This window comes from Chenopodium quinoa, unplaced genomic scaffold (genome assembly GCF_001683475.1).
Source record: "Chenopodium quinoa cultivar QQ74 unplaced genomic scaffold, ASM168347v1, whole genome shotgun sequence".
NCBI classification, from domain to species: domain Eukaryota; kingdom Viridiplantae; phylum Streptophyta; class Magnoliopsida; order Caryophyllales; family Amaranthaceae; genus Chenopodium; species Chenopodium quinoa.
The window spans coordinates 15,234,743-15,258,595 of NW_018742204.1; the positions used below are offsets into that span (position 1 = coordinate 15,234,743).

The window sequence follows — 23,853 nt, forward strand, 5'->3', positions numbered from 1 at the left end:
AGTCGTCTGGCCGGCTGGTACCAGTTATGATAGCGCCTGCTTTGGCTGCTACGAGGCGGCCATCAAGGCTGGGCTGCGCTTCCCATTACATCCGGCTGTTCAGCGGATCTTGGATGGGTATGAGTTGGGGTTATGGCAGTTAGCCCCAAACTCCTGGGTCAACGTACTCGGCTATGTGGCCGGGTGCGAACTGCACGGGGTGGAGCCGAGCTTCGAGGCTTTCGCCCATATGAACTATCTCAGCCGGACCCCTAAGGCAGGCGGTACCGGCTGGTATCAATTGACAAGCCACAGGGGCTACCTCATGACGAGAGGTAAAGCAAACAAGTAGAAGGACTGGCGGAGCACCTTCCTCATCATTGAGAGTTCAGACACTGAGCTGAACAAGCGCTTCAATAGGTGGAACAAGAATCCGCCCCTTCTTGTAGGCAGCCGTAGCATGCCGCCTGTTCCCCCCAAGGCTAAGAAAGAGATCCTTGATAAAGGACTCTTTAAAGTAGAGTCGAGGGTCGACTCTACTTCAGGAGTACGAGAGCAAGTACCCCTGCACTGCGTCCCGAGCTTCAAATGGCTCTACGACGAGTACTTTTTGGCCGCCTGTGGCCTCAGCAGTCGGTGCTCAAGAGGTAGTCGGCCTGTCGAATACTCTGTTGTTCCATTCATTTCTTGTTATGACTTTTATTAACTTTGCTGTTTGTTTTTGCAGCTGACGCCATGAGCAAAATTACCGCCTCCAAGACTGCGGCGGCCATGTTGCGAGCCTCCATCATGCAACAAGCTTCAACCGACTCCCCCAAGAAGGGGGCACCCTTGGTGAGCTCCGAACCTTTCACCCTCTTTTTGGAGTTGTGTTTATGCATATACTGACTTTTTTCTTCTTTTTTAGACGGGTGCTCCAAGAGCTTCATCTTCCCAACAGCCGGACCCCAAGGCCCGGAGGACGACTGTTGCGAGCTCTCCTGGTTCTCCTGGTTCCCAACAGCCGACCACTTCTTCTAAAACTCCAACTGGGCCGCCTAGAAGTATGAAGTTGTCCTTGTAAATTTTAGACTTGCTCCCTTTTTTACTAGGTCTAATCCTTTTGTTTATGCTTGATGCAGCCGGCCCTCAGGAGCCTGACTTGGTAGAGGTGGCCAAGTCTATGATCAGGGCCGTTCCTCCAGCTGAAAGGGAGGCCGTCAGGGGTGTCGGCACCCTTGACCTAGACGGGATTTCAGGGGTCCTTGCTGAGGTATACTTAGCATATTTTTGAGTATTTGAATTCCAGGACGCCTGTTTTCTTTTTGTTTGGAAACTGACGCCTGTTCCTTTGTACTTAGGCCCTGCTTCGAGTGAACGGCCTTCGCAAGCCGCTTGACCGGAATAACAAAGAGGTAAAGGCTGCAAAAGCTATGGCCGCCTCTGACTGTGATAAGGCAATGTTTCAAATTGCCCAAAATGAAGTTCTGACCATTGATATTCTTTATTATCAGGCGCAGGCTACCACCGCTGTTCGGGCTCAGTTAGAGGCGGCCCAGAAGAGGAATGGCGAGCTGGAGGCGACCATCACCAATCTCAAGGCCGAGCTGAAACCTTTTCGCCTAAAGATGTACTCGTACGAAGCCTTGGAGAAATCCTTGGCCAACGTAAAGGAACGCCTGGTGACCTAGGAGAAGAGTCTTACTCAGGAGCTCTCGGAAAAGGCCGAGCAAGAGAAGAAAGAGCTGGTCCGGGAGATGATGGAAGACTCCGCTCAAATCCAGCGCATGACTTGGGGCCGCCTCTTCCCCAATGCCGACTTTGCCTCATGGGAAAAAATGTACCGCCAGTGTTCTGATACATATAATCAAGAGATCCTGGCGGCTGCTGAGGAAGAGGCGTTGGAGGAAGCGTTGGAGGAGGAGGAGCCGGTAGTGGCGCTTGTGCCGCTTGGGGGTAATGCATCAAAAAAGGATGCAGCTGAAGCCGAGTCCAGCAAGAAGAGTGCTGACCAGGCGGCAGCTGCTAATATTGAAGATCTGCCCCTTTCTTAAAATTTATGTATTCTTTCCACGGCCTGCGTGCCGTTTGTTTTGTATTTACCCGGCCAGGGGGCCGGGGCTTTGAATATTTTGCCGGTCTTTAATGACCGACTTCTTTTTAATGAATTTTTGTTTTGCTTCAAATTTGTCCAAGTATTGAATATTCTAATATCCAATTGTTCACTAGACCGACTGTTTTACATGGCCGATAGTTGCAGACAGGTACGAATAGTTAGTCACGCCGCCTATGCCCCTGGACGACTGGTTGTCTGTTTCCAGGATAGACGATCAGTCGGCCATTTATCCAATCGGTATTCGAACTATTTTAAAGACTGGATCCTTTTTAGGCAGGCGGTCCTGTCATTTGTAAATTTAACCAAGTAGGAAAGGGGTCTGACCAAGTGAACATGATTGTTACTTAGTTGCCAAGGAACATAGTAGAGGTATCAAGCGATGGGTACCGGTTGTTCCCCTTTATTCGCTAATGTTTGTTAGCTTTTAACTCATAAGTTGTTAACCTAGCAGGAGTAGTGGTTGAGAGCCCCTGTTTGCAAAAAAAAAAAAAAAACAGGCGGACGACTCATACCTTTTAGGCTCCATACTAAGTTTGAGGGAGTGACTATAAGTTAACTTTGGAGTTACTCAATCGCCGTCACTCCTGCTTGAGTAGTAAAGGTACCAGGCGGCGGAGGCCGGCTGATCCTTTTGATTCGCCAATGTTTGTTGGCTATGAGGTTACCTAGTAGGAATAGGGGTTTGAGTGCCACTGTTTGCCAAAAAACAGGCGGTCTACTCAAACCTTTTAAGTTCCATACCAAGTTTGAGGGAGTGACTATGAGTTAACGTTGGTGTTACTCAGTCGCCGTCACTCTTGCTTGAGTAGTAGAGGTACCAGGCGGCGGAGGCCGGCTAGACCCCTTGATTCGCCAATGTTTGTTGGCTATTAACTCAAGAGGTTACCTAGTAGGAATAGGGGTTTGAGTGCCGCTGTTTGCCAAAAAACAGGCGGTCTACTCAAACCTTTTAAGTTCTAACCAAGTTTGTGGGAGTGACTATGAGTTAACGTTGGTGTTACTCAGTCGCCGTCACTCTTGTTTGAGAAGTAGAGGTACCAGGCGGCGGAGGCCGGCTAGACCCCTTGATTCGCCAATGTTTGTTGGCTATTAACTCAAGAGGTACCCCCTGCATTTATCCCAAGTAATACAGGCGGTCATCTGACTCAGATGTCAACTGCTACCACTGGTTTGGTTAGTGATAGAGTTATCCTTGTCTCAGAAACGGCTACGTGGTTGCCCTTGGGGGCAGTCGTATAGGTGCCGTGTAATTAGTTTATAGAGCAATGTTCCACCCAAAAGGGAGCTGCTCTCTGCGACGAATTTCATCCGGAGGGATGCCGCCGGACGCCTGCTATGATGTTGGGACAGGTCGTATTAGTTTTGAAGATTGGATCAGTTGGCTTGGCGCCTGGTCTGATCATTCGGCCTGTGGCCTTGGTTTGTTCTTTGTGAACGAAGGTGCTAAGTAAAAGGAGGGTAGCCGCCTGTTAGGCACAGGGTCGGCCAGGCCCTAATCTTTTTAGCTAAGTATTAGGGGGGTGGCTATGTGTTTGGAACTAGTCGGCCATCTTCTTATGGAAAGTAGCCGACTATATGTCCAGACGACATGCCCCTATTGTGAGTAAAATACTCAATGGAGAGTAGCCGACTGTAAAGGTACAGACGGCATGCCCCTTTGAAGATAATAAAATACTCAATGGAGAGTAGCCGACTGTAAAGGTACAGACGGCATGCCCCTCTGAAGATAGAGTGAAATACTCAATGGAGAGTAGCCGACTGTAAAGATACAGACGGCATGCCCCTCTTAAATAAAAATTAAACATGGAGAGTAGCCGACTGTTTTTCAGCAGGCATGCCCCTCTTAGTACAAAATTGATCATTAAGTGCAAACTTTTATTAAGTAGCCCTTGACTATTTACATCATTCAAAAGAAATATTTCTTAAGATTGTCTACATTCCAAGTTCGAGGCAACGGTCGTCCGTCTGGTGTTTCCAGACGGTAGGTACCGTCCCTGACCTCTTCACAGATTCGGTAGGGTCCTTCCCAGTTGGGAGTTAGTTTGCCAGATTCATTAGCCCTACCAACTGCTTCCATTTTTCTAAGTACAAAGTCCCCCGCTTTGAGTGGACGTCTGTGTACTTTTTTGTTGTATGATCTAGTCATTCTCAGGCGGTAGATTTCATGGCGCAAGACAGCATTGCCCCTCCTTTCAGGAAGTGAGTCTAATGCCAGGCGCATGGCTTCCCAGTTTGCCTCTTCGTCATATAGCATTACTCGAAGAGTCGGCTCGTAGTGTTCTATTGGAAGAACAGCTTCCGCACCATAAGTTAGGAGGAATGGAGTTTCTCCAGTCGCCCCTTTTTCAGTCGTCCTAATGGCCCAGAGAACATGTGGTAATTCATCCGCCCATAGGCCGCCTGCTCGTTCAATCTTTTTCTTGAGACCGTCTGAGATGATTTTATTAAAGGCTTCTACCTGGCCGTTTGCTTGTGGACGGCCGACAGATGCAAAGTAGTTTGCAATTCCTTGGTCACCTAACCAACTTTTGAGAACAGACGTCTCAAATTGGGGACCATTATCAAAAACCATAGACATGGGAACCCCGAACCGAGTGACGACATTTTTCCAAATGAATGAAATTACATCCTTCGTCTTGATTCCCTTTACAGCCTCCGCCTCTACCCATTTAGTGAAGTAGTCGACGACAACAAGTATGTACCTCCTTCCGCCTGTAGCAGGCGTATATGGACCCAGAATGTCCATGCCCCACTTAGCAAACGGTAGTGGGCTATGAATGGTAGTGAGGTCAGTAGCCGGACGGTGAATTAGCTTGCCAAACCTTTGGCACTTGTCACATTTTTTCACCATCTCCATTGCATCTGCTTCTAAAGTAGGCCAAAAGTAGCCCTGCCGCCTTGCCCGTTGACCAAGCGTCCTACCGCCTATATGAGAAGCACAGTAACCAGAGTGAAGATCGTCTAGTATCTCTCGTCCCTTTTCTGGAGTAACACACTTTAAGAAGGGTTGAAGGTACCCCTTTTTGTGAAGTTCTCCCTTTATTATTTCAAAACTGGTGGCTCGTTTTTCAGTGCTGCCGCCTGTTAATGATCATCCGGCAGTGTACCGTTTGTCAGATATGCCCTGATTGGATCCATCCAGGTTGAGCTTCTGTCTAGGATTCCAATAGGATCTTCCTCGATGCTTCTCTTCTCCATTACTTCCCAAAAAACAGTTCGAGGAGTATCAGAGGAGGCGGATGATGCTAATTTTGAGCTTGATAGGTTGGTCTGTATACACGACGACTGCATGTGCCAAAAAGTAGGGCTTCAATTTTTTAACAGCCATGAAGAGTGCAAGACCAAATTTCTCCACTAGGGGATACCTCAACTCGGCATTTTTCAGTACATGACTGACAAAGTAGACCGGGAGCTGACAACCGTCTCTTTCAGCAAGGAGAACAGCGCTTAACGCATGATCAGAGACGGCTAGGTACATGTAGAGTACTTCTTTGGGCAAAGGGCTGACCAGCCTCGGCAAGGAATGCAAGTGAACTTTCAATTTCTAGAAGGCGGCCTCAGCATCCGGCCCCCATTCAAACCTTGCCTTTTTCTTAATTGCCTGGAAAAAGTATAAGCATTTGTCGCCTGATCGGCTTAGAAATCTTCCCAAGGCCGCCAGACAGCCTGTTAACTTCTGAACCTCTCGGATGGTACGAGGCGACTGCATGTCAATGACCGCCTGCACCTTCTCAGGGTTCGCCTCTATTCCTCTCTGATTGATAAGGAATCCAAGAAATTTCCCACACTCAACCCCAAATACACATTTCTTAGGATTGAGCATGACATGGTGCCGCCTGAGTGTGGCAAAAGTTTCTCGGAGGTCCGACAGATGATCTTTCTCGGGGCAGAATTGTTAACTTCTGAACCTCTCGAATGGTACGAGGTGACTTCATGTCAATGACCGCCTGCACCTTCTCAGGGTTCGCCTCTATTCCTCTCTGATTGATAAGGAATCCGAGAAATTTCCCAGACTCAACCCCAAATACACATTTCTTGGGATTGAGCATGACATGGTGCCGCCTGAGTGTGGCGAAAGTTTCTCGGAGGTCCGACAGATGATCTTTCTGAAGTTTAGTCTTGACAATCATATCATCAATGTATGCCTCGACATTTCTCCCAATCTGATCAAAGAACACAGTGTTTATCATTCGCTGGAAGGTAGCCGGGGCATTCTTAAGACCAAACGGCATGACCGTGTAACAGTATAACCCTTGATCAGTGATGAAGGCCGTCTTCTCCTGATCTTTCTTCCACAAAGGAATTTGATGGAAACCAGAGTAGGCGTCCATAAAGCTCATCAAAGCATGGCCGGCTGTTGAGTCGACCAGATTATCAATTTTAGGCAGAGGGTAACTGTCTTTGGGGCACGCCTTGTTTAAGTCTGTGTAGTCTACACACATTCGCCAGGTGCCATTTGGCTTTTTAACAAGCACCACATTTGCAACCCAGTCTGGGAAGTAACATTGCCGAATGAACCCTTCATCAAGTAATTTTTTAACTTCGGCAGCTGCCGCCTGACTTCTTTTGTCGCCATGGTTCCGCTTCTTCTGCCGTACCGGCTTCTTTTTCGGATCCACGGCCAGTTTATGTACCGCCAGATCAGGACTAATGTCTGGCATTTCATGGACTTCGAATGCAAAGATGTCCTTGTATTCTTTCAATAGTTTATGAAAGTTGTCACCAAGGTCTCTCAGAGCAGTCGTCCCAACTTTGACTGTTCGATCAGGACGCGAGTCGTCTAAGATCAGGTCCGTATGCTCACCAGCCGGCTGAGGGCGGAACTCATCCGACCGCTCCTCTGCCAATGATTGCTATTTTCTTTCTTTTCTTGCGGCCTCTGTCTGGGATGCCTTTCTCTTCTTGCCGCCTGCTTCTTGGACAGGCGCAATCTCCTTGACATTGTCAAGGTCTGTTTTTCCACCACTTGACCCAGTGGCCATAACAGTGGGCTTGACATCCGAGAGATAGCACTCTCGGGCCATCTTCTGATCTCCCCTTAGGGACCCGACTGTTCCATTATCCCTCTTAAACTTGAGCAACATAAGAGATGGGATTATAAAAGCCTTGGAATTATTCAGGGTTGGTCGTCCCAGAATCATGTTGTAGGCCGAGAGTTCTTCTACTACCAGGAACCGGACTACCATGTGTCGTCCTTCCCCTTTTTCGCCCAGGCCGATGGGTAAATCCACTCGTCCCAGTGGGTGGACGACTCCTCCTCCAAACCCTACTAAAGGGTGGGAGGCCGGATGTATGCAATCAGTCTGATATTTTAGTTTCGACAAACATTTGCTACTGATGAGATTTGAGGAGCTTCCGGTATCTATGAGGATTCGGCCAACTCTCTGGTTGGCCACTTTACATTCAATAACGATAGGGTCGTCATGCGGCCCTCTTACCCCTCCTAGATCTTCTTCAGTGATGACAATCTCAGGAAATGAATATTTGGACGGCCGTTCTTGGTGAACGGAATTTACATCTAACCGCCTGATATTGTCTTTGTTGCCCCTAATAGTGGGGCCGCCTCCTGAGAAGCCGCCTGCAATGGTGTAGACGACTGCATCATCTGTATCGGAGCTGTCGGCCTGTTGATTCTTTTTGGCCGACTGCTTTTTTGAGGAAGTGTTCCCCGTAAATTTCTTGACATAAGTGTCAAGATCACCTTGCTCAGCCAGGCGGTCCAGATACCGCATGAGACTGATGCAGTCATTGGTGTGATGACCAACATCATCATGATAAGCACAGAATTTATCTTGGTTTTGATTGTTTGCAGAACCCTTCATGGGGACCGACTTCTCAATTGAGATCCGTCCCTTGATTTCTTTTAGGATAAACTGGTTATCCTTGTTAAACGCATACTTTGGGGAGTATGGTTTGAATTCTTTTTTCTTTTTCTGGGCCGGATGTTTAGAGGAATCAGCCGCCCAGACCTCTTTTCTCTTCTCATCTTTGTTTGACGACTGTTTCTGTCGTCCTTCTCTTTTGTCGAACCTTTTCCCGTCCGACTGTTTTACCGTACAAAGATCAGTTGCCTGTATATAGGCTTCCGCTTCAATCAAGGCCTCTTGAAGAGTCGCCACCCTCTTTCGAACCAAATCAAATTTGAAGGTAGACCCGTCTTTGAGACCTCTGAAAAAGTCAGTATAGGCTACCTCATCCGGTAACCCTTGAATCTGTATTCTCATCAGGTTAAACTGCCTGATGTAAGAACGAAGCCCCTCCTTCTCGCCCTGCTGAATTGTTCCTAAATCAAGGGTCGTTTTCTTCGCAGGGATGTTCATGGAGAAGTTGGAGGTGAATAAGTAAGCAAGCGTCCTGAAGCTATTTATACAACCAGTCGGCAGGTTGCCGAACCATTGTTGTGCGATTCCTTTGAGAGTCGCTGGGAAACACTTGCACCAAATGGGATCATCCAACCCTTGAAGGTACATCAGGTTGGTGAATGCCATCAGATGGTCTTCTGGGTTAGTAGTGCCGTCATAGGCGCCTACTAATACATTTTTCACTTTGGCCGGCTGAGCGGTTTCAGTAATTTCCTTGGAGAAGGCCAACGGCTGTTCACCAAGTCTAAGCAACCGTAGCTTCCAGTCCATAGGTTGGACATTTTTTGCTGCATGTCCACCAAACGGAGGTGGCTGTAAAAAATACTGTTGTTGCGGTACAAACGGTAAGTTTAGTACCGCCTGGTCGCTATGAAAGCCGGACTGACGGGAGGTACCGCCTGACTGACTCTCATGATACGACTGCGTATGCCTCATTGAGGTATTTTGCAGACTGTCTTGGAAGTTTGAAGTAGAGGCCGACTCTGACAATCGGTCACTCTTCTTCTGCTCTAGCAGTAGCCGAGCGTCTGTGTATGATTTCTTCGACCCGTCCGCCTGAATATGACGAACATGTTTCCTATTTCCTGTAGGAAAACGGAATTTTGTGAAATCAAGGGCAGGTGGCTCCCGCTTCCTAGATTTAGGATGAGGAGTCGCCTCTCGCCCTTGAACTGGCTTCCTCTTCAGTGAAGTGGAGGGTTTCTTAGCCGACTGCTCCTTGACCAGAGCAGGCGGCTTCTTGTTGATCAACTCTTGAATCTCTCCCTTGAAGTCCCTCATGAAGGTCATGAGTTCGTTCCTTGTGATGGGAGCAGACCCATCAGTCGGCTGTTGCCGAACAGGCGGTGCGCCTGCTGGCTCGCTTCCTGTATGAAGATGTTCCCGTTCCCTCCTTTCGGTATGACGGGTACGTCGGGCCCTTAGGGTCCCGTCTGAAGCTGTGTGAGCTTCAACTTCAAATTCACTCTCAGTATCGTGGTCCGACTGAACTTGAGGGTCGTCTAGGGGACGCCTCTCTTCAGGAGTCGGTACAGACTTGGATGCCATCTCAGAAGTACTCTCCCCACAGACGGCGCCAAATGTTTCGGGGTTTTCTGATGTCCTGCGGGAGAGTTACAATTCCGAGACTGGAACCGGACGCCTGTACCTGCAAAATAACGGAGACTCCTGGTGATGGGAGTTCCGCCTCCGACGGTCAAGTTAGTACTTGATTAAGGAGTAATTAATGCGGAAATTTAAAGTGATTGGGTCTCTCTAGGTGAGAGTGTTTAATGTAGATAATGTTCTTTGTTAGCGTGATCAGCCTGTTATCTGTGTAATTAATGTATGTGTAATCTCTGTAATCCCCCCTTAATGAGGATTAAGGGAGGTATTTATAACCTTGGGAAACGTGTCAATCCTAGGTTTAGGTTAACCTAGGGCTGATTGGGCTTCCCTCGGAAGTTGGGCCTGGGTGGCCGGTTTCTCCATTAGGCATGGAGTATGCCACGTGTCATGACATAACAGGTCCGAGGTGGATGAATAAGCGTGTGCCACGTGGCAAGCCCTGACAGTTCCAACTGGGGGACACTTGGCAGGACCTGATTGGCCCACGTGGCGCATTCCGATTGGTGGGAGCAAAATCCCCTAATCAGATGGTGCTAGTAACATGAGAGGTGAGTGGAATGGTTTGCAAGCATTATTTCTTTCTGATTGTCCATATGCTTATTATGTCCATTGTTTTGCTCATCGTTTACAATTAGCATTGGTTGCCGCATCTAGAGATGTTAGAGTAATACATCAGTTTTTTTCAAATTTGACTTTCATTATCAATGTCATTGTTTCATCTCCTAAACGTGTTGACCAATTGCAATCCATCAAATCTGATGAAATAAAAAGGCTATTATCTATTGGTGAAATAGACAGTGGTAGAGGAGCTAATCAGACTAGTACTTTAAAAAAAGCTGGAGATACACGTTGGGGTTCACATCTTTACTCTATTCGTAGCTTGATGAAAATGTTTGATGCAACAGTGTTAGTACTTGAACACATCTCGAATGATAAGTCTTGTAATTCTTCTCAACGTGGGGATGCTGATGCTGCTTTAGATCTAATGATTTCCTTTGATTTTGTGTTCATTGCCCGTTTAATGGAAGAAATTTTGGGAATTGCTAATGTTCTATGTCAAGCGTTACAACAAAAGTCCCAAAATATTGTCAGTGCTGTGAAATTAGTGTCTACAAATCATGCACTAATTCAGGAAATAAGAGAAAATGGATGGGAAAGTTTTTTAGAGTCGGTGGTATTATTTTGTCACCAACATGATATTTTAATACCTGATATGAATTCTCCTTATATAGCTCGTAGGGGTCCAGCTCGTCATCAACAAGATCGAGTTACAATGAATCATTTTTATCGAGTTGAAATATTTTTAGGTGCAATTGACAAACAATTACAAGAGCTAAATTGCAGATTTAATGATGACGCTTTAGAGCTCTTAACTTTATCATCATTGTTAGAGCCCAAAGACGGATTTAAAAATTTTGATCTTGAGAAGGTTTGCTTGATTGCAGAAAAGTTTTACCCCATGGATTTTACGGAGCAAGAAAGTTACAATTTGAGGTATCAATTGCAACACTTTTTTTGTGAAGCAAAAACTGATCCTAGTTTGACTCATCATTCTACCTTGGAGGAATTTTGCGAACACTTGGCACAAACAGGAAAATCAAATGTATACTTTTTATTTGATAGACTAATACGTCTAGTTTTGACCCTTCCTGTCTCCACAGCTACCACTGAAAGAGCATTTTCAGCAATGAAGATCATGAAAACAAGACTACGTAACAAGATGGAGGATGAGTTTTTGGCAGATAGTTTAGTTATTTCCATTGAAAGGAAGATTTCTAAGTCATTTAGTACTAAGTCAATAATTGATGATTTCAAATTATTAAAAGAAAGACGAGCCTTACTTTAATAGTGTGCTGAAGAAATAAATTGTGACATTTGTATGAGAAATAATTAGATTGTGACACTTGCATTTTTTTTAATTGTTTGGTAATATTTATTATATTTAGTATTCTTATACTCCTTGTTATTATTGTTTTAGACGTATACTTATGCTAGATATTATTGGCCCCCGAAAGAAAAGATTTCAAGATCCGCCACTGGGACAAGGTACGCATGGATTGTAAATAAGTGGTGTATACTATGAGCCTATTCTCTTTATTTTAATTTCAGTTTAATTCAGCTCCAATCAATTTAGTTCAGTTTCTAATTTTTTTCTCTCATAAGATATTCATTTCAGTAAATCAAAACAAACCCTATGATTCTATGAACTACACGAGCTCAATATGACTTTTCTCATGATCTATTTTAAACGCGATCCACCTGAATACAAGACACACTAGCATCACATTTGGGCTTCGAGAGCACGCTTATGCGGTTATGCCCATTGAGTTGTTATGAAACTGCAACTTTCAAGTTTCAATAATTTCTCAGTTCAGTACATATTGTAACTTCCTCGAAAGTTAAACACACGTCCAAGTTGGCCATAAAATATCTAAGCAAGTAGGAGGTAACTAACATTTAAAATTTTAACCAAACCTTTAAACCAAAAAACTCCGCGCCAACTTACCACTAATTTTAGTCAACTTTGGTGACCTTGACTTTATTCCAGTAATACCCATCCTTTATTTTAATTTAATTTCTTCCCAAAAATAAAATTATATCAAATCTCACAAAATAAATTCTGATACACAAATAATTTACTTCCAATTGCAGATAAGATACAATACAATTATAAAATTTCTCATTTTTAAATAATCAAAATAATATCCAAGGATAAAATCGTAATTTCCCTTACAAAAATTCAAAGTTAACCCGCAATTTCCTACAGAGTTTCTTACGTGTCATCGAGTAGGACAAACTCAATCTCAACCGTCTCTATCCAAATCAATCACAACCGTTGATTTGAAAAAAAACCCTAATTTCAATTTTCCGCTCTTTCTCTCTCCTCCTTTTTCTCTCTCCTACATATATAACTCACATTACTCTCTTCCTACTCTCCCCCTTTTTTTCTTCACACCCAAAAAAATAAAAAAAGAAAATAAATAAAAAATTAAAGTAAAAGATAAAGCGAGAAGAGCTTCTGGATTCTTCTTCTTCAATTAAAATATAAAAATTAATTTAATTTAATTTAATTTTTGGTGAAAATGGAGAAATTGCCGGCGACGGCGAAGACGGCGACGAAGGAGGTGGTGTATGTGGGGTGGGAAGAGGTGTATGTGTGTAGGGAGAAAGGGAGGAGAGAGATTCATTATGTGCTGAAGAGAAAAGATGGAGGTTCTGATCTTGCTGTTATTGCTAAAGAGAAGAGTTTGAGGCATATGACTTATCGATTTTTGCTGGATTATTCATCTTTTGTTAAGCCTAAATCGAAGAAAGAAGTTGTTGATTGGCTGAATTCCTTTATTCCAGGTATTTTTTTATTTTGATTTTGTTGTTGTTTTAGGTTTTTATTGATTTTTTTTTTCTGGGATTGGGTTTGGGGTTAATTCATGGTGTTGTTTTTGATTGATTTTTTCTGGGTTAGGGAGGTGGTTTAATTTGTTCGAGGTTAATTTTAGATCTGATTTAGTGGTTTTTAGTCTAATTTTTGGGAGATTTGAGTTTTTTTTTTTTTTTTTTTTTCCAATTTTGTAGAGGATAATGGGAATTTAGGGTTGGTTAATTTTACGGAGCTTTATTTTCTTCAACTTTGTTTTTTGGGTTTGTTAATTTGTTTGTTGATTGTTTTTGAAAGTTGCAAAATTTTGCATTTTCAGCTAATTTTTCTTCCTCCTTTGCCTTTTTCATTTAAATTTGAAAATCATTTTTTTTATAAAAAATAAATTCAGCCTTTATGAGGATTACAATGTTTATTGGAAAGATTTTATTTTTTATTTTATTGTTATTATCAATGTAATATTTGTTTTTTCTGGGATTTGGGAGGTGGTTTAGGATGAATTTGAGTCAATTGTTCTAGGTCATGTTCAGATCTGATATTCTGTTTTTTTTTACTCTATATTTTGAGAGATTTGGAGGTTTTCTCCAAATTTGTGAAATAATTGGAATTTTGAGATTTTTCGGTTTAAGTTGCAAAATTTGAAATTTGTGCGGTTTTCCTGCGTTCTTCATCAAATTTTGAGAATCATGGATTTCTTTTCTTTTTTCTACAAATTGAGCCATGATGAGGATTGAGATGTTTGAGGCAAATTTAATTATATTTTTTTATAAGAAGCGTTCTAGATCTGAAATTCTATTTTTCCGCTCATTTTTTCCTACATAATTTATAGAATTATTATAAGTTTGAAATATGTGGCGTGAATAGTGTTCTTAATGGAAAAGATTGAATCTTTTGCCTTGATTTTGGACTAGAGAGGTGAGCTGAATAAAGGGATTTCCGTGTTGAATGTTTTATGCCGAGGTATTGAATCCTTTATTTTTTTGGCCCCTATCTTATCTCTAAGATTTCCCTTATTATTGCCTCAAAAAAAAAAAAAAAAAAAGAAGTATTACATTTTCCTCAGAGAATAAACATCTGATTTAAGAATTAAGAATTAGGAGTGATTTTTTTTTTTTTAAGGAATAGATATATTTTGGGGATGAGGTATCAGATCTTATAGTTATAACGTTTGTCAGGAGCATTTATTAGAATTGAATTGAATTATATGCGATAATTACTCCAATTGATCTGTTATTATTTTTGTGATACTATACAGAGTATTATTTTCATTGTTTAAATGGTTGTATGTTTGTTGGTGGGTATATGTGATTAGGGTGTTTTTGGGTTTTTTTTTAGATTGTAATCTTTGGGTTTTTTTTATCTTAATTTTTTATTTTTATGATTTTGTTGATTGCTTATTGAGTTCAGTTTTTATGATTCCTGGTGGTTTATTCTTTTGAATGGTTGCACTCTCAAGTTATTTGCATTGGAAACTTATTTATTCTATTCTTTTAAATTGGGATACTTTATCTCGGCTTGATTGACGTGGATTCCTGTTGGTTCTATTCTTTTAATTGGCTTGTCACATATTGAGTTAATTGATTAAAAATCCTGTTGTTTCTATTCCTTTGAGTTGTATGATTGCTTATTGAGTTGATTGAATTGGAAATCCTGTTAATATTTGCTTTGAAGTTTAGAGCTAGTTTTTAGGAGGTTCAGGTTCTTTTTGCTTGTGATCTGGTATTGCAGTTAAGTTATTACAGGTTTAAGGATGGTTTTATGTGTTATTTTAAATTTGTTCAGTAATTCTCTCCCCGGATGTTTCCATTTCCTTTTGTGTTGCCGTTTTAAGTTGTTCTTTAAAAATTGCTTCCTTATTATGTAAGCCCTTGCCTTGCGCTTAATAATAGCTTATTATGATCTGGGCTGCAGGATTAAGAGCTGGTTGAGAGCATTGGCATCCTCATGCCCTCATCATTTATAGGTTATGATCTAAATGTTCTTTTTCTGCTGCCTCTCCTCCTACATCAAAACCGCATTTGTGTATTTTGCTGTTAACTATAGCCTCTTGTTTTTGGTATGTAGTTCTCAGATGAATGCTGTGTTTCAGTAATCACTTGTTAGGATAGTGTAGCTTTAATTGGCGTGGTGTGATGTTTTCTCTTCTCTTTTAACTATTGTGAATGATGTCTTATTGAAATCAATGCTAATTGTAATTTATCTGATGATTGATTACAGAATCACAAACTCCTGTCACTCCCCAGTTAAGTGGTGGATCTTCTGAAGGAAGTGAACCTGATGTATTAGATATAGAAACAATTAAGGTACCTATCTTGAGACTTTTTATTTACTTGTGATGTCGAAAGTGATTTAATGTTTGGATGTTTTTTACTAGGGTTTATGATTTCTTATATATATATATATTTTTTAATTGTCAAGGCCATCCAACTAAAGAAGCTAGGTCATCATACCAAAGAGTTTCAATGGTTAGGCTCCCAATGGACATGCAAAAAGAAGAGAAAGCACTATAAAGCTTTCCATCGTAATGGAGTTAAAGTCATGGTGAGATTTAGTTATGTTATCTGCTTGGATATTTCACATTCTTGTTTGTATTCATCTGAAATATTGTGCGATTCTGCAAGTTTAACATTATTCTATAATCTTTATTAATAGGTTAATCAGTTTGTTCGTGTATTGGCTGAGGAGAACAAAAGACTTGTAGCCTACTTGGATGATATGTATGAAGATGTGAAAGGAAACAGGATGGTTGTGGTACGGTGGTTTCATAAAATTGACGAGGTTGGTATTGATTTGCCTCCCAATTTTAATGACAGAGAGATTTTGTTTTCTCTTTGCCTTCAAGATCTCAGTGTTGAATGCATTGACGGATTTGCCATGGTTCTAAGTCCCCGGCACTATTCCAAGTTTGTGTCTGAAGCCCAGCATGCTATGCTTCGACCATATATGTGCTGTCAGCAATATGACAGTGATGATCTCAAGCCTTTGGACATAACTCAAGTGAAAGGTTACTGGGAGCAGGATGCTGTCAGATACATAGCTTCTCTTCCTTCAGCAAGGGTTATTGAGAATACTTGTCTGCCTGAGGATTCCTGGAAAAAGGAAGATATCAGTGCTTTCAATGGTAGTAAACCAAGGAAGAGACTGCGTTTATCAAGAGAGTTCAAAGAGGACATGCAATGTGCTACTGTAAGAGGTTCTTTGGACACTGTTCCCGCAACAGGTCATACCAGTGCCGGTGTAGCGCAGGGTTCTGGCTTCACTGTATATAGAAAAGAGAATGTTGAAGTTGTAGCGCAACACACAGCTGTGGGTTCAGTGGTTGAGAATTTGTCGCAGGATAGTGGGATGTTTGGTTGTTGGTTTAGAGCAACCATCATTAAGAAGCACAAGAACAAAGTAAAGCTACGTTATCATGACATCAAGGATGCAGAGGATGAAGCTAAATGCCTTGAGGTAATTTTCAGCATCTAGACCAATATTTGTCTGGGAAAACTGATAAATAAATTGGGAATAGACTGCAACTCTTTTATATTGAGATATTTGCTTGCATTTTTTATGTTTGAATAAATCTCATTTTTGTGGAGTACTGTTATCTATGAAATTTTAGAATTTTTTGTTTATCAGTCTGTCCTTTTCACAAAATTTCTTAGGTGAATTATTTGTGCTTAATTTTGGTTGTGAAACCACATTTGGTAGCCTTTATCATATTGATATTGTACATTTGTACTTGTATTAAAATAAATAATGTAGAATTTTGGTGGGAGGGAAAAGGTAAAATTATTCCTGTCAGCTTTTGTAATTGTAATTGTTCCCCTCTTATATGACAACCGATTTGTGTCTTAGTTTTTGTTTTCTTTGTCACATACAAGTATATATTATGTGTTTTCAATTAACTAAGGAATTGATTATATTTTCAGGAATGGGTATTAGCATCTAGAATTGCTGTTAGTGATGCAATGGGCCTTCGACTTGAAGGTAGGACAACTATCAGGCCTTCTCCGATAAGTGATGGCAAAGTCATGTGGGCCATCAACGTCGGCACCATTGTTGATGCTTGGTGGCATGATGGCTGGTGGGAGGGTATTGTTATCAGGAAAGAAGCTAATGAGAAACTCTTAGTTTATTTTCCAGGTAAGAAGCATTCTTGTGATATCTTGGTATTCGGTTTCTCTGTATATTTATTTAAATTATTATAACTATATCTAAATTATAAACTAACGAAGGATAACTCTCATATTAGGTGAAAAGCGAGAAGCTGTCTTCTCTCGAAGTGATTTGAGACATTCCCAAGAGTGGGTAAAGGGTGCTTGGAAAGAATTTAGCGCAAGGGCAGATATTGCAATGTCCATAGTGTCTGACCTGAAAGTGGGAAAAGGTCTGAAGCATGGCCCCGAAAAGCATTTGCAAGCTTGTGTTTCCAAACATCCTGAGTGTGATATCGGTAAAGATGAGCGTGGGTCTCAAGATTTTTCTAATACTTTCCGTATAAGTACAATGTACAAGAAGGAAAACAGTACAGCTGTGACTGATCTTTTGAAAGATGATTACCTTTCACACTTGAAGTGGGAGTCATCATGTAAGAGAAAGCGCAGTGGACTTGTTCAGAAGCTGCATCCTCGTAGGAGCTATGGGTTTACCCCTGAAAGAAGACGTGACAATCGTGAGGTGTTCCGTGTACCTTCCACCTTAAAAGCTGAAAAAGAGCATCGCAAGTCTGTTAAAGTTGACCGTGACAACTGCAAGTACATAACTGATGCTATTTTCAGCCCATCTGTAGTGCCGTCTTTAACCAGTCTTGTTATGTCCAGATAGTTTATTTTCTATGCTTGTGAATCTATCTTTAACAAGGCATTTAGGTCATGGCAGTATTTTCTTTTGTGCTCATCCATGTGAAGATAACCATCTCCGTTCTCCTTGCTACAAAACTGGTGGGGAAATAGGATTGTCATCCTAGACAAGGGCGTGGTGATAGAGCAAAGATGTGTATCAACTCATATTTAACAAGGACCCACAGGTGCGAATTGATTTTGAAACTGTTGGGAAGTAGTTTTGAGTAAGATTTAGAATAACAAGTAGGAGTATTTATTTAGGTTAGGATGCTAGGTTTTCTTATCTCTTTTTTGCTTAATTATGCAGTCTTTAACCTCTGAAGGCGTAACTTTTTACTTTGCCTAGGATTCTGTTAGTTTTGTATATTACCGTTAAGTAATAAAGATCTCACAGCTTGTATCGTTTGTATTGTCCTCACTGAAATGAAGATATATGGCATTTTAGTGATCTGACTGATGGTGTATTTGTGTGTTAATCATGGACATGAATTCTTTATATTATTAAAAATGCGCTGTTTGTTATAGCTATTGAGTAATTGACTAATCATGCTCATGCTATTGAATATTTTGGAGTAATTACAGTTCTAATTGTCCCTATCCTCGTGCTCCTAGGTCTTTTATGCCTGTGCAGCAAAGGGAGGATGCAGATCTGACACTATTTCTGTGGGCCAGTTATTGAGCAATATTGGTAAGATTTGTCTAACTTGACATCTCTTATTTTGGAAGATTACGTTGGGCGTAAGCATAAATGGCTTTCATATCATCCTACTATGTTGAGACCGATTAGTGGGATTCGCTTGCTTGCTTCCAAGAGAGACCCCTCAATTGAACAAACAGCTCTTCGAAGAGCAGGTGGTTAAACAGTTGCCTTCTTGATAGATTTGTACCATGCTGTAGGACTTGCCTTAAACGGGATGGTTATCTCCTATGAGAACGATCTCATTTTTCTGAATTTGAGCAAGCTGGTCATTGAGGATTTGAGGACCATTAAGAAACTCGAGCTGCAATGGCTAGCAATCCAACGAGATAAGTCTCTGGATACTGCAGATTTCACACCTTCACTTGAAATCTCAGTCTTTCCTGTCTCATCTAAGTGGGTTTCGAGCAGGGATTCTACAATTTTAATGATTTTAACAGTTGTGGTCCATGGACTGGTAGCTCTGGGGCGAAGAATACTGGGGTCTGATAGAACCAAAGATGACCAGTATAATCAGGTGGTGATTTATATGGCTGAGGTACAGAACAGTGCTGAAAAGAAAGTGCTCATGCAAGATAATTGCTTTGATTACCTCAATTAAAGCATAGGCTAAGATGCTCCAGCTTTTGCTTTACTCTTTAATTCTTTATAATAGTGGAAGGGTGCATTTTCTATTTTGACTTTTGGGTCCCAACCCCATCCTTCATGATCAAAGATTGTATCCTTGTTTATATAAAAATAATTATGAGTATAATATAAAAAAATTCTTCATTCTTCTATTCATCATTCCATTTTAGTGGCGGTATTATAATCTTAATAACTATTTTCCGTTTCTAAAAAGATTGTCTTAACTTAAAATTCTTCATTCTTCATTTCGAGCATGACAATTGATTTCGGAACCAATGTTTAAACTTAAAATTATTCTCAGTACTATCTTAAATCTGTAAAATCGTCTAGAATCAGCTTAATACCCCAAATTTGCAGCTGTAGGGCATTTATTTCTGTTGTGTAAAACAAATAATGACGAAGACTAAAATCAAGACGTTGGCCTTATGAAATTTACCAAACAACCAATTATACATAGTTTTGTGGGGTCATTTTACCACTCTTTTTCAAAGCATCTATATATCAACTATGCACTTAAGCATATTGTAAAATAATGTATACTCCGTATTATATATAAAGTACACTTTCCTACGCTCCTATTACTTTCGTCTGTCTAATCATATTAGATACTGACTTTTCTGCTTCATCAAATTATGTATTATTTCTGAATTTTAGGTAGGAAAAAAAAAGATGGTACTCCTCTTTCAATGTAGGATAATCTGCTATTAGTTCCTTTTCAGTTTTTTTTATCAGCTTGTGGGATTGAGATTTGTTAACGTAAGTATGAATTTTCGGTCTTAATTACGCGTATTATAAAAACTGTGGAGGGCCAGCAGGCATAGTGTTTGTTAGGTAACTTTCGTTATATTGTAATAGAAAGAATGAAGGCATTTGATGTTGATTATGAATCTGCAACGGAGGCGACAGAGGTTATCAGAAGTGATCAGTCTGCTGTTCTTTTTCCTCAAACTAGCCTTGGGTTTATGGAGTCCCTAACCATGCCTGATGTTAGTCGGCGAAACCTGTACTGATTTTTTTCTGTAAATGCATTCAGTTTTCTAAATGACAGTTATATCAGCTTTCATTTTGCTAACAGGTTCAGGAGGTTGTTATATCAGCAGACGTGAGATGCTCAGACTGTCAGAAGAGGATTCTCGACATGATCTCTCGTTTTGATGGTGAGTTCTTTCTTTTAGTCTGAATTCGATGTTGTTGTAGACTTGTAGTTGTCGTAGTAGCTCTTGACAGTACAGGGTGAATATATGCATGTTCGTTGTTTTTCTTAATACAGAAACAGAATCTGTGGTGGTGAATTTGTCAGAAAAGAAAGTGGCTATCACTTGTAAGTACATCAAAGGCTCAAAGAAACAAATTATTGCCCGTCAAAAGATTACCTTTGGCAAGGTTGCTTTGATTAAGCGAATATTTGGATCTTCAAGGACTTAAATTTTCTTGTCTGAATCATCCATGAAGCGCCGTCATACAGTAGTAATGTAAGTAGACAGATTGGAGTAGAGCAGGGTACCTGTATAGTGAAAACTCTTCCTTTTCTTATCTTTCAAAACTTATTTGTATAAGCATCTCTCATTTTCTTCTTTTTGGGTGTACTGTGTGAAGGTTTGTTACTTCAGTGTTAAAAAATTGATCAATTTCAGATGTCAATTCTTTGTTTCAATTGTTATTCTTATGCTGGATATCACGTCTCTTTGGTATTTTCGGACCTCTTAGCTAAGGGGGTGTCTGAAACTTACTTCCGAAACCAAATTTGTACAATCTTTACATCTTTTGTGCTATTGTAACACGGAAAAATACAGGCGCTAGCCTCAAGGTAGATGCCAATGTAACGCGCTACATGCAGACATGCAGTCTCGAGAATGATTAGGCTAGGCAAGCCAGATTCTTAGGAATAACCAAACTCAAAATTTTGTTATAGGTTTTGTACAGGAGGCCAAGTTTATGGACCAAGAAACATAAAGGAATACTTAAGAAAACCTTAGCCCATCTAGGAGGATATTCTAATTACTTACCAATACACTATGATATGACACAAAATACCTAGACCATATATATATGCAGCACATAATTTCATGTTAATAATCTCTATCAAATAGAAGAAGAATCAGATTCCAAAATGAAACCCCAAAAAGTAAAACAGAATTTCTTCAGTAAATTCTTAAATTTCTCCTGCTCAAATCCTAATAATAAAACAAAAGTTACAGGGCAAGTTGCTCCAGTTATTTGGTCCAACCCTCATGAAATGTCTATGTCAACAAAGGCAAGTTGAACCTCAAACCATTTTTTTTTATTTTTATTTTTTGTTCTTGGATTTTATTTTTTTTATTTTTTTTTACTCCATTATCTTAAAATTTTTATGTGAGATTATGTTGTTGCAGTATTGTTGCATGTTAATGAGAATCTCAATTGACTGCAAAGGGTGTTACAAAAAACTAAGACGAACTCTTCTCAATATGAAAGGTGAGGTCGAATTGAGTTCATAACGGATTGTTTTAGTTACATGATTATTGGTTTGTTGTTGGCTTTTGGGATGCAACTTTGTAAACTTTTTTGATAAATAAAGAGTTTAAAATCACGGATAATAGGTTACTAGTCATTCTAAATAAGCTAAATAAGCTAAATAGGGCTACATATATCATTAAATATACTTCCTAAAATGGAATTAAGTTGAGAATTCATGACAAAATCACGTGAAAATCATGACAAAAACACACTAATTACACCGATCTGCGCGTGTTTTTATCATGAATTCCTAACTTTATACATTTTTCAAGAGTAAATTCAATGCTTATATATAGCCCTAAGGGCTAGGTATAGCATTACCCTTAATGTTAATTTTTTCCTATTATTTTATTTTTTTAGCTTCTTATTAAATTATAATTACCTCATCGTTTTTTTTTTTTTTTTTTTTTTTTTGGTATTGGAAGAGTTGGAAACACATGTGATAGAAAGACAATACAACAGAGTAAGCGTATGCGGGAGATTCAGGCCATCTGATGTGGCCATAAAGATTAGGAAAAGGATGAATCGAAGGGTGGAGATTTTGGAAATTCAAGAGTTTGATGAAGGAATTCCTCAAGAACAACCCCTTGATAATCAACCTATGGGAAATGGTCATTCTCATGCTCATGTTGCATAATGTATATTAATTTTTTTTATGAAACCAGCATTTGACCTACACTAAGTACAAAGATGTTTATACTGGCTGAAATAGTGTTGGTTGAAAGGTTATCGGTTCGATGTTGGATAACAAAATTCAAATTAATAGTCCCTGGAATGTTAGAAATACAGATAAGTTGTAAAGTCGGTTTTATGTAAGTGTGAATATATACATACCAAACATTCTAGCTACTAATTGAATGTAGCTGGATTATTTAAACAATTCTTTCAGAAAAAAGGCTTAAAGCAATATTAACTATTCATTGTAAGTATCAATATCAATTTGCTCCAAACGAATTAAAATCAACTAATCTTTCGTATGAAGCATGTAAAGGTCTTTGACCACCCATTTGGGTACTCTCATTGACTTTTTAGGAAAGATAAAAAGATAACTTCTAGTTTAACATCAACTAAATTCTGGAATTCTCCTAAGCTTTCTCAAAACACAAACGTTAATTTTCATATTAACTCTGTCCATATAATGATGACTTCTCTTGTACTTTCTTGCTTTGAGCTTGTCATTCCTAACATTTACGCTTATTCTGGGCGACTAAAGATAACAAAGAATTGCATTGTGTTAATATGGATACTATGCATCTTCTTCGCGAATAGGGAAAAAGATGTCCATCTACTTTGAACAAAGCTCTCCTCATGAAGCAAGTTTGTAGAACGTATCCCACACTACATGCTTGTTTCAAAAAAATTCAATGCTTGTACAAAAATTCCTTTCAAATGTCTATCTACGAGACATGATTCTTACAAATTTCGAGGGTTGATTTAAGGGGATCGAACAAACCTCTATTAAAAGGCTATGTTTGGAAAGTGGGTAATGGATGTTCCATAATAGCACGAAGTTCAAATTGGGTCCATATTACCAAACTTAAGTTTAAAAGAAAATTAACTTAGCATTGATAAGAATTGGACCATCAGTTACTTCATACATCATCAGGCACATTGTTAGAATTCTAACAAGGCATTGAACTGCTTTCAACATGATGTCACTACTATAATTCTTGCTATGGAATCTCTAGCGATTAATAAAGAAGACTTTTGTTATTTGCTATTGATCCCATATGTCTTTAATATGATAAGACACTCGGTGATTATTAATTAGATGACCCCCCAAAATAAATAAATTAAAAACTTGTCATCATAATATCGTGGCACAAAAGAACACAAAAATTCATACAAGTATTTTATTAAAGGTTGTGAAATAAAACAAAAGTTCATTGCTCTCAAGCTAATAAACTCTAGGCTCGGGAAGAGAATTTATCTTCTACTACTTAACCTAACTCCGCTATTACCTTTTGGAAGATTCTTTGGTCTCTTAACATACACAACCAAATTTGAAACTTTTCTTATGGATGCTGCTTCATAATGCACTTGCATTTAAAAGTGAATTCAGCACACATGTGTTCAAGTTCAAGATGTGTTTTGTAACCTTCATAACAGAGGAGGAATTGCTTCATATATACATCGAATAACTTGGAGGGGTGGAGGCCTTGAATTCAATGGAAAACATTTTCTTTTAGTTTGGATCCAAGGTTATATCGGATTTACTATTATTCTGGAAGATTCTTGCCCCTTGAACATAAATTGATGTTTTAATTCCTATCTTCGTTTTAAAG

At 40.0% G+C, this 23,853-nt stretch overlaps 3 protein-coding genes and 1 long non-coding RNA gene across 6 annotated transcripts; all 4 read left to right on the forward strand.

The window, feature by feature from the left end:
* Nucleotides 1-10,084: 10,084 nt before the first annotated feature.
* Nucleotides 10,085-11,389, forward strand: LOC110733079. The gene has a single exon (XM_021913127.1). It carries the CDS (start codon nt 10,085-10,087, stop codon nt 11,387-11,389), a length of 1,305 nt encoding a protein of 434 aa, XP_021768819.1.
* A 1,106-nt stretch (nt 11,390-12,495) lies between these two features.
* Nucleotides 12,496-19,222, forward strand: LOC110719555. Of its 3 annotated transcripts, XR_002511136.1 has the most exons (8): nt 12,764-12,891; nt 14,831-14,882; nt 15,137-15,222; nt 15,338-15,460; nt 15,572-16,372; nt 16,837-17,050; nt 17,160-17,933; nt 18,361-19,222. XR_002511136.1 is itself a non-coding variant. In XM_021898518.1 (6 exons), the coding sequence occupies exons 1-6, from the start codon at nt 12,627-12,629 to the stop codon at nt 17,729-17,731; spliced, it is 2,061 nt and encodes a 686-aa protein (XP_021754210.1). In that variant the 5' UTR covers nt 12,496-12,626; the 3' UTR covers nt 17,732-18,224. The 3 variants fall into 3 exon arrangements, 1 of the variants encoding a protein (XP_021754210.1); XR_002511132.1 differs by lacking the exon at nt 14,831-14,882 and having other exon boundaries at nt 12,496-12,891; XM_021898518.1 differs by lacking the exons at nt 14,831-14,882; nt 18,361-19,222 and having other exon boundaries at nt 12,496-12,891; nt 17,160-18,224.
* A 371-nt stretch (nt 19,223-19,593) lies between these two features.
* On the forward strand, nt 19,594-20,726 carry LOC110719566. Its single transcript, XM_021898532.1, has 3 exons — nt 19,594-20,058; nt 20,148-20,229; nt 20,343-20,726. Exons 1-3 carry the CDS (start codon nt 19,933-19,935, stop codon nt 20,495-20,497), a joined length of 363 nt encoding a protein of 120 aa, XP_021754224.1. The 5' UTR covers nt 19,594-19,932; the 3' UTR covers nt 20,498-20,726.
* Nucleotides 20,727-21,438: 712 nt separating this feature from the next.
* Nucleotides 21,439-22,448, forward strand: LOC110719576. The gene is made up of 2 exons (XR_002511139.1): nt 21,439-21,526; nt 21,994-22,448. It is a non-coding gene; the product is annotated as an uncharacterized LOC110719576 (long non-coding RNA).
* Nucleotides 22,449-23,853: the final 1,405 nt, after the last annotated feature.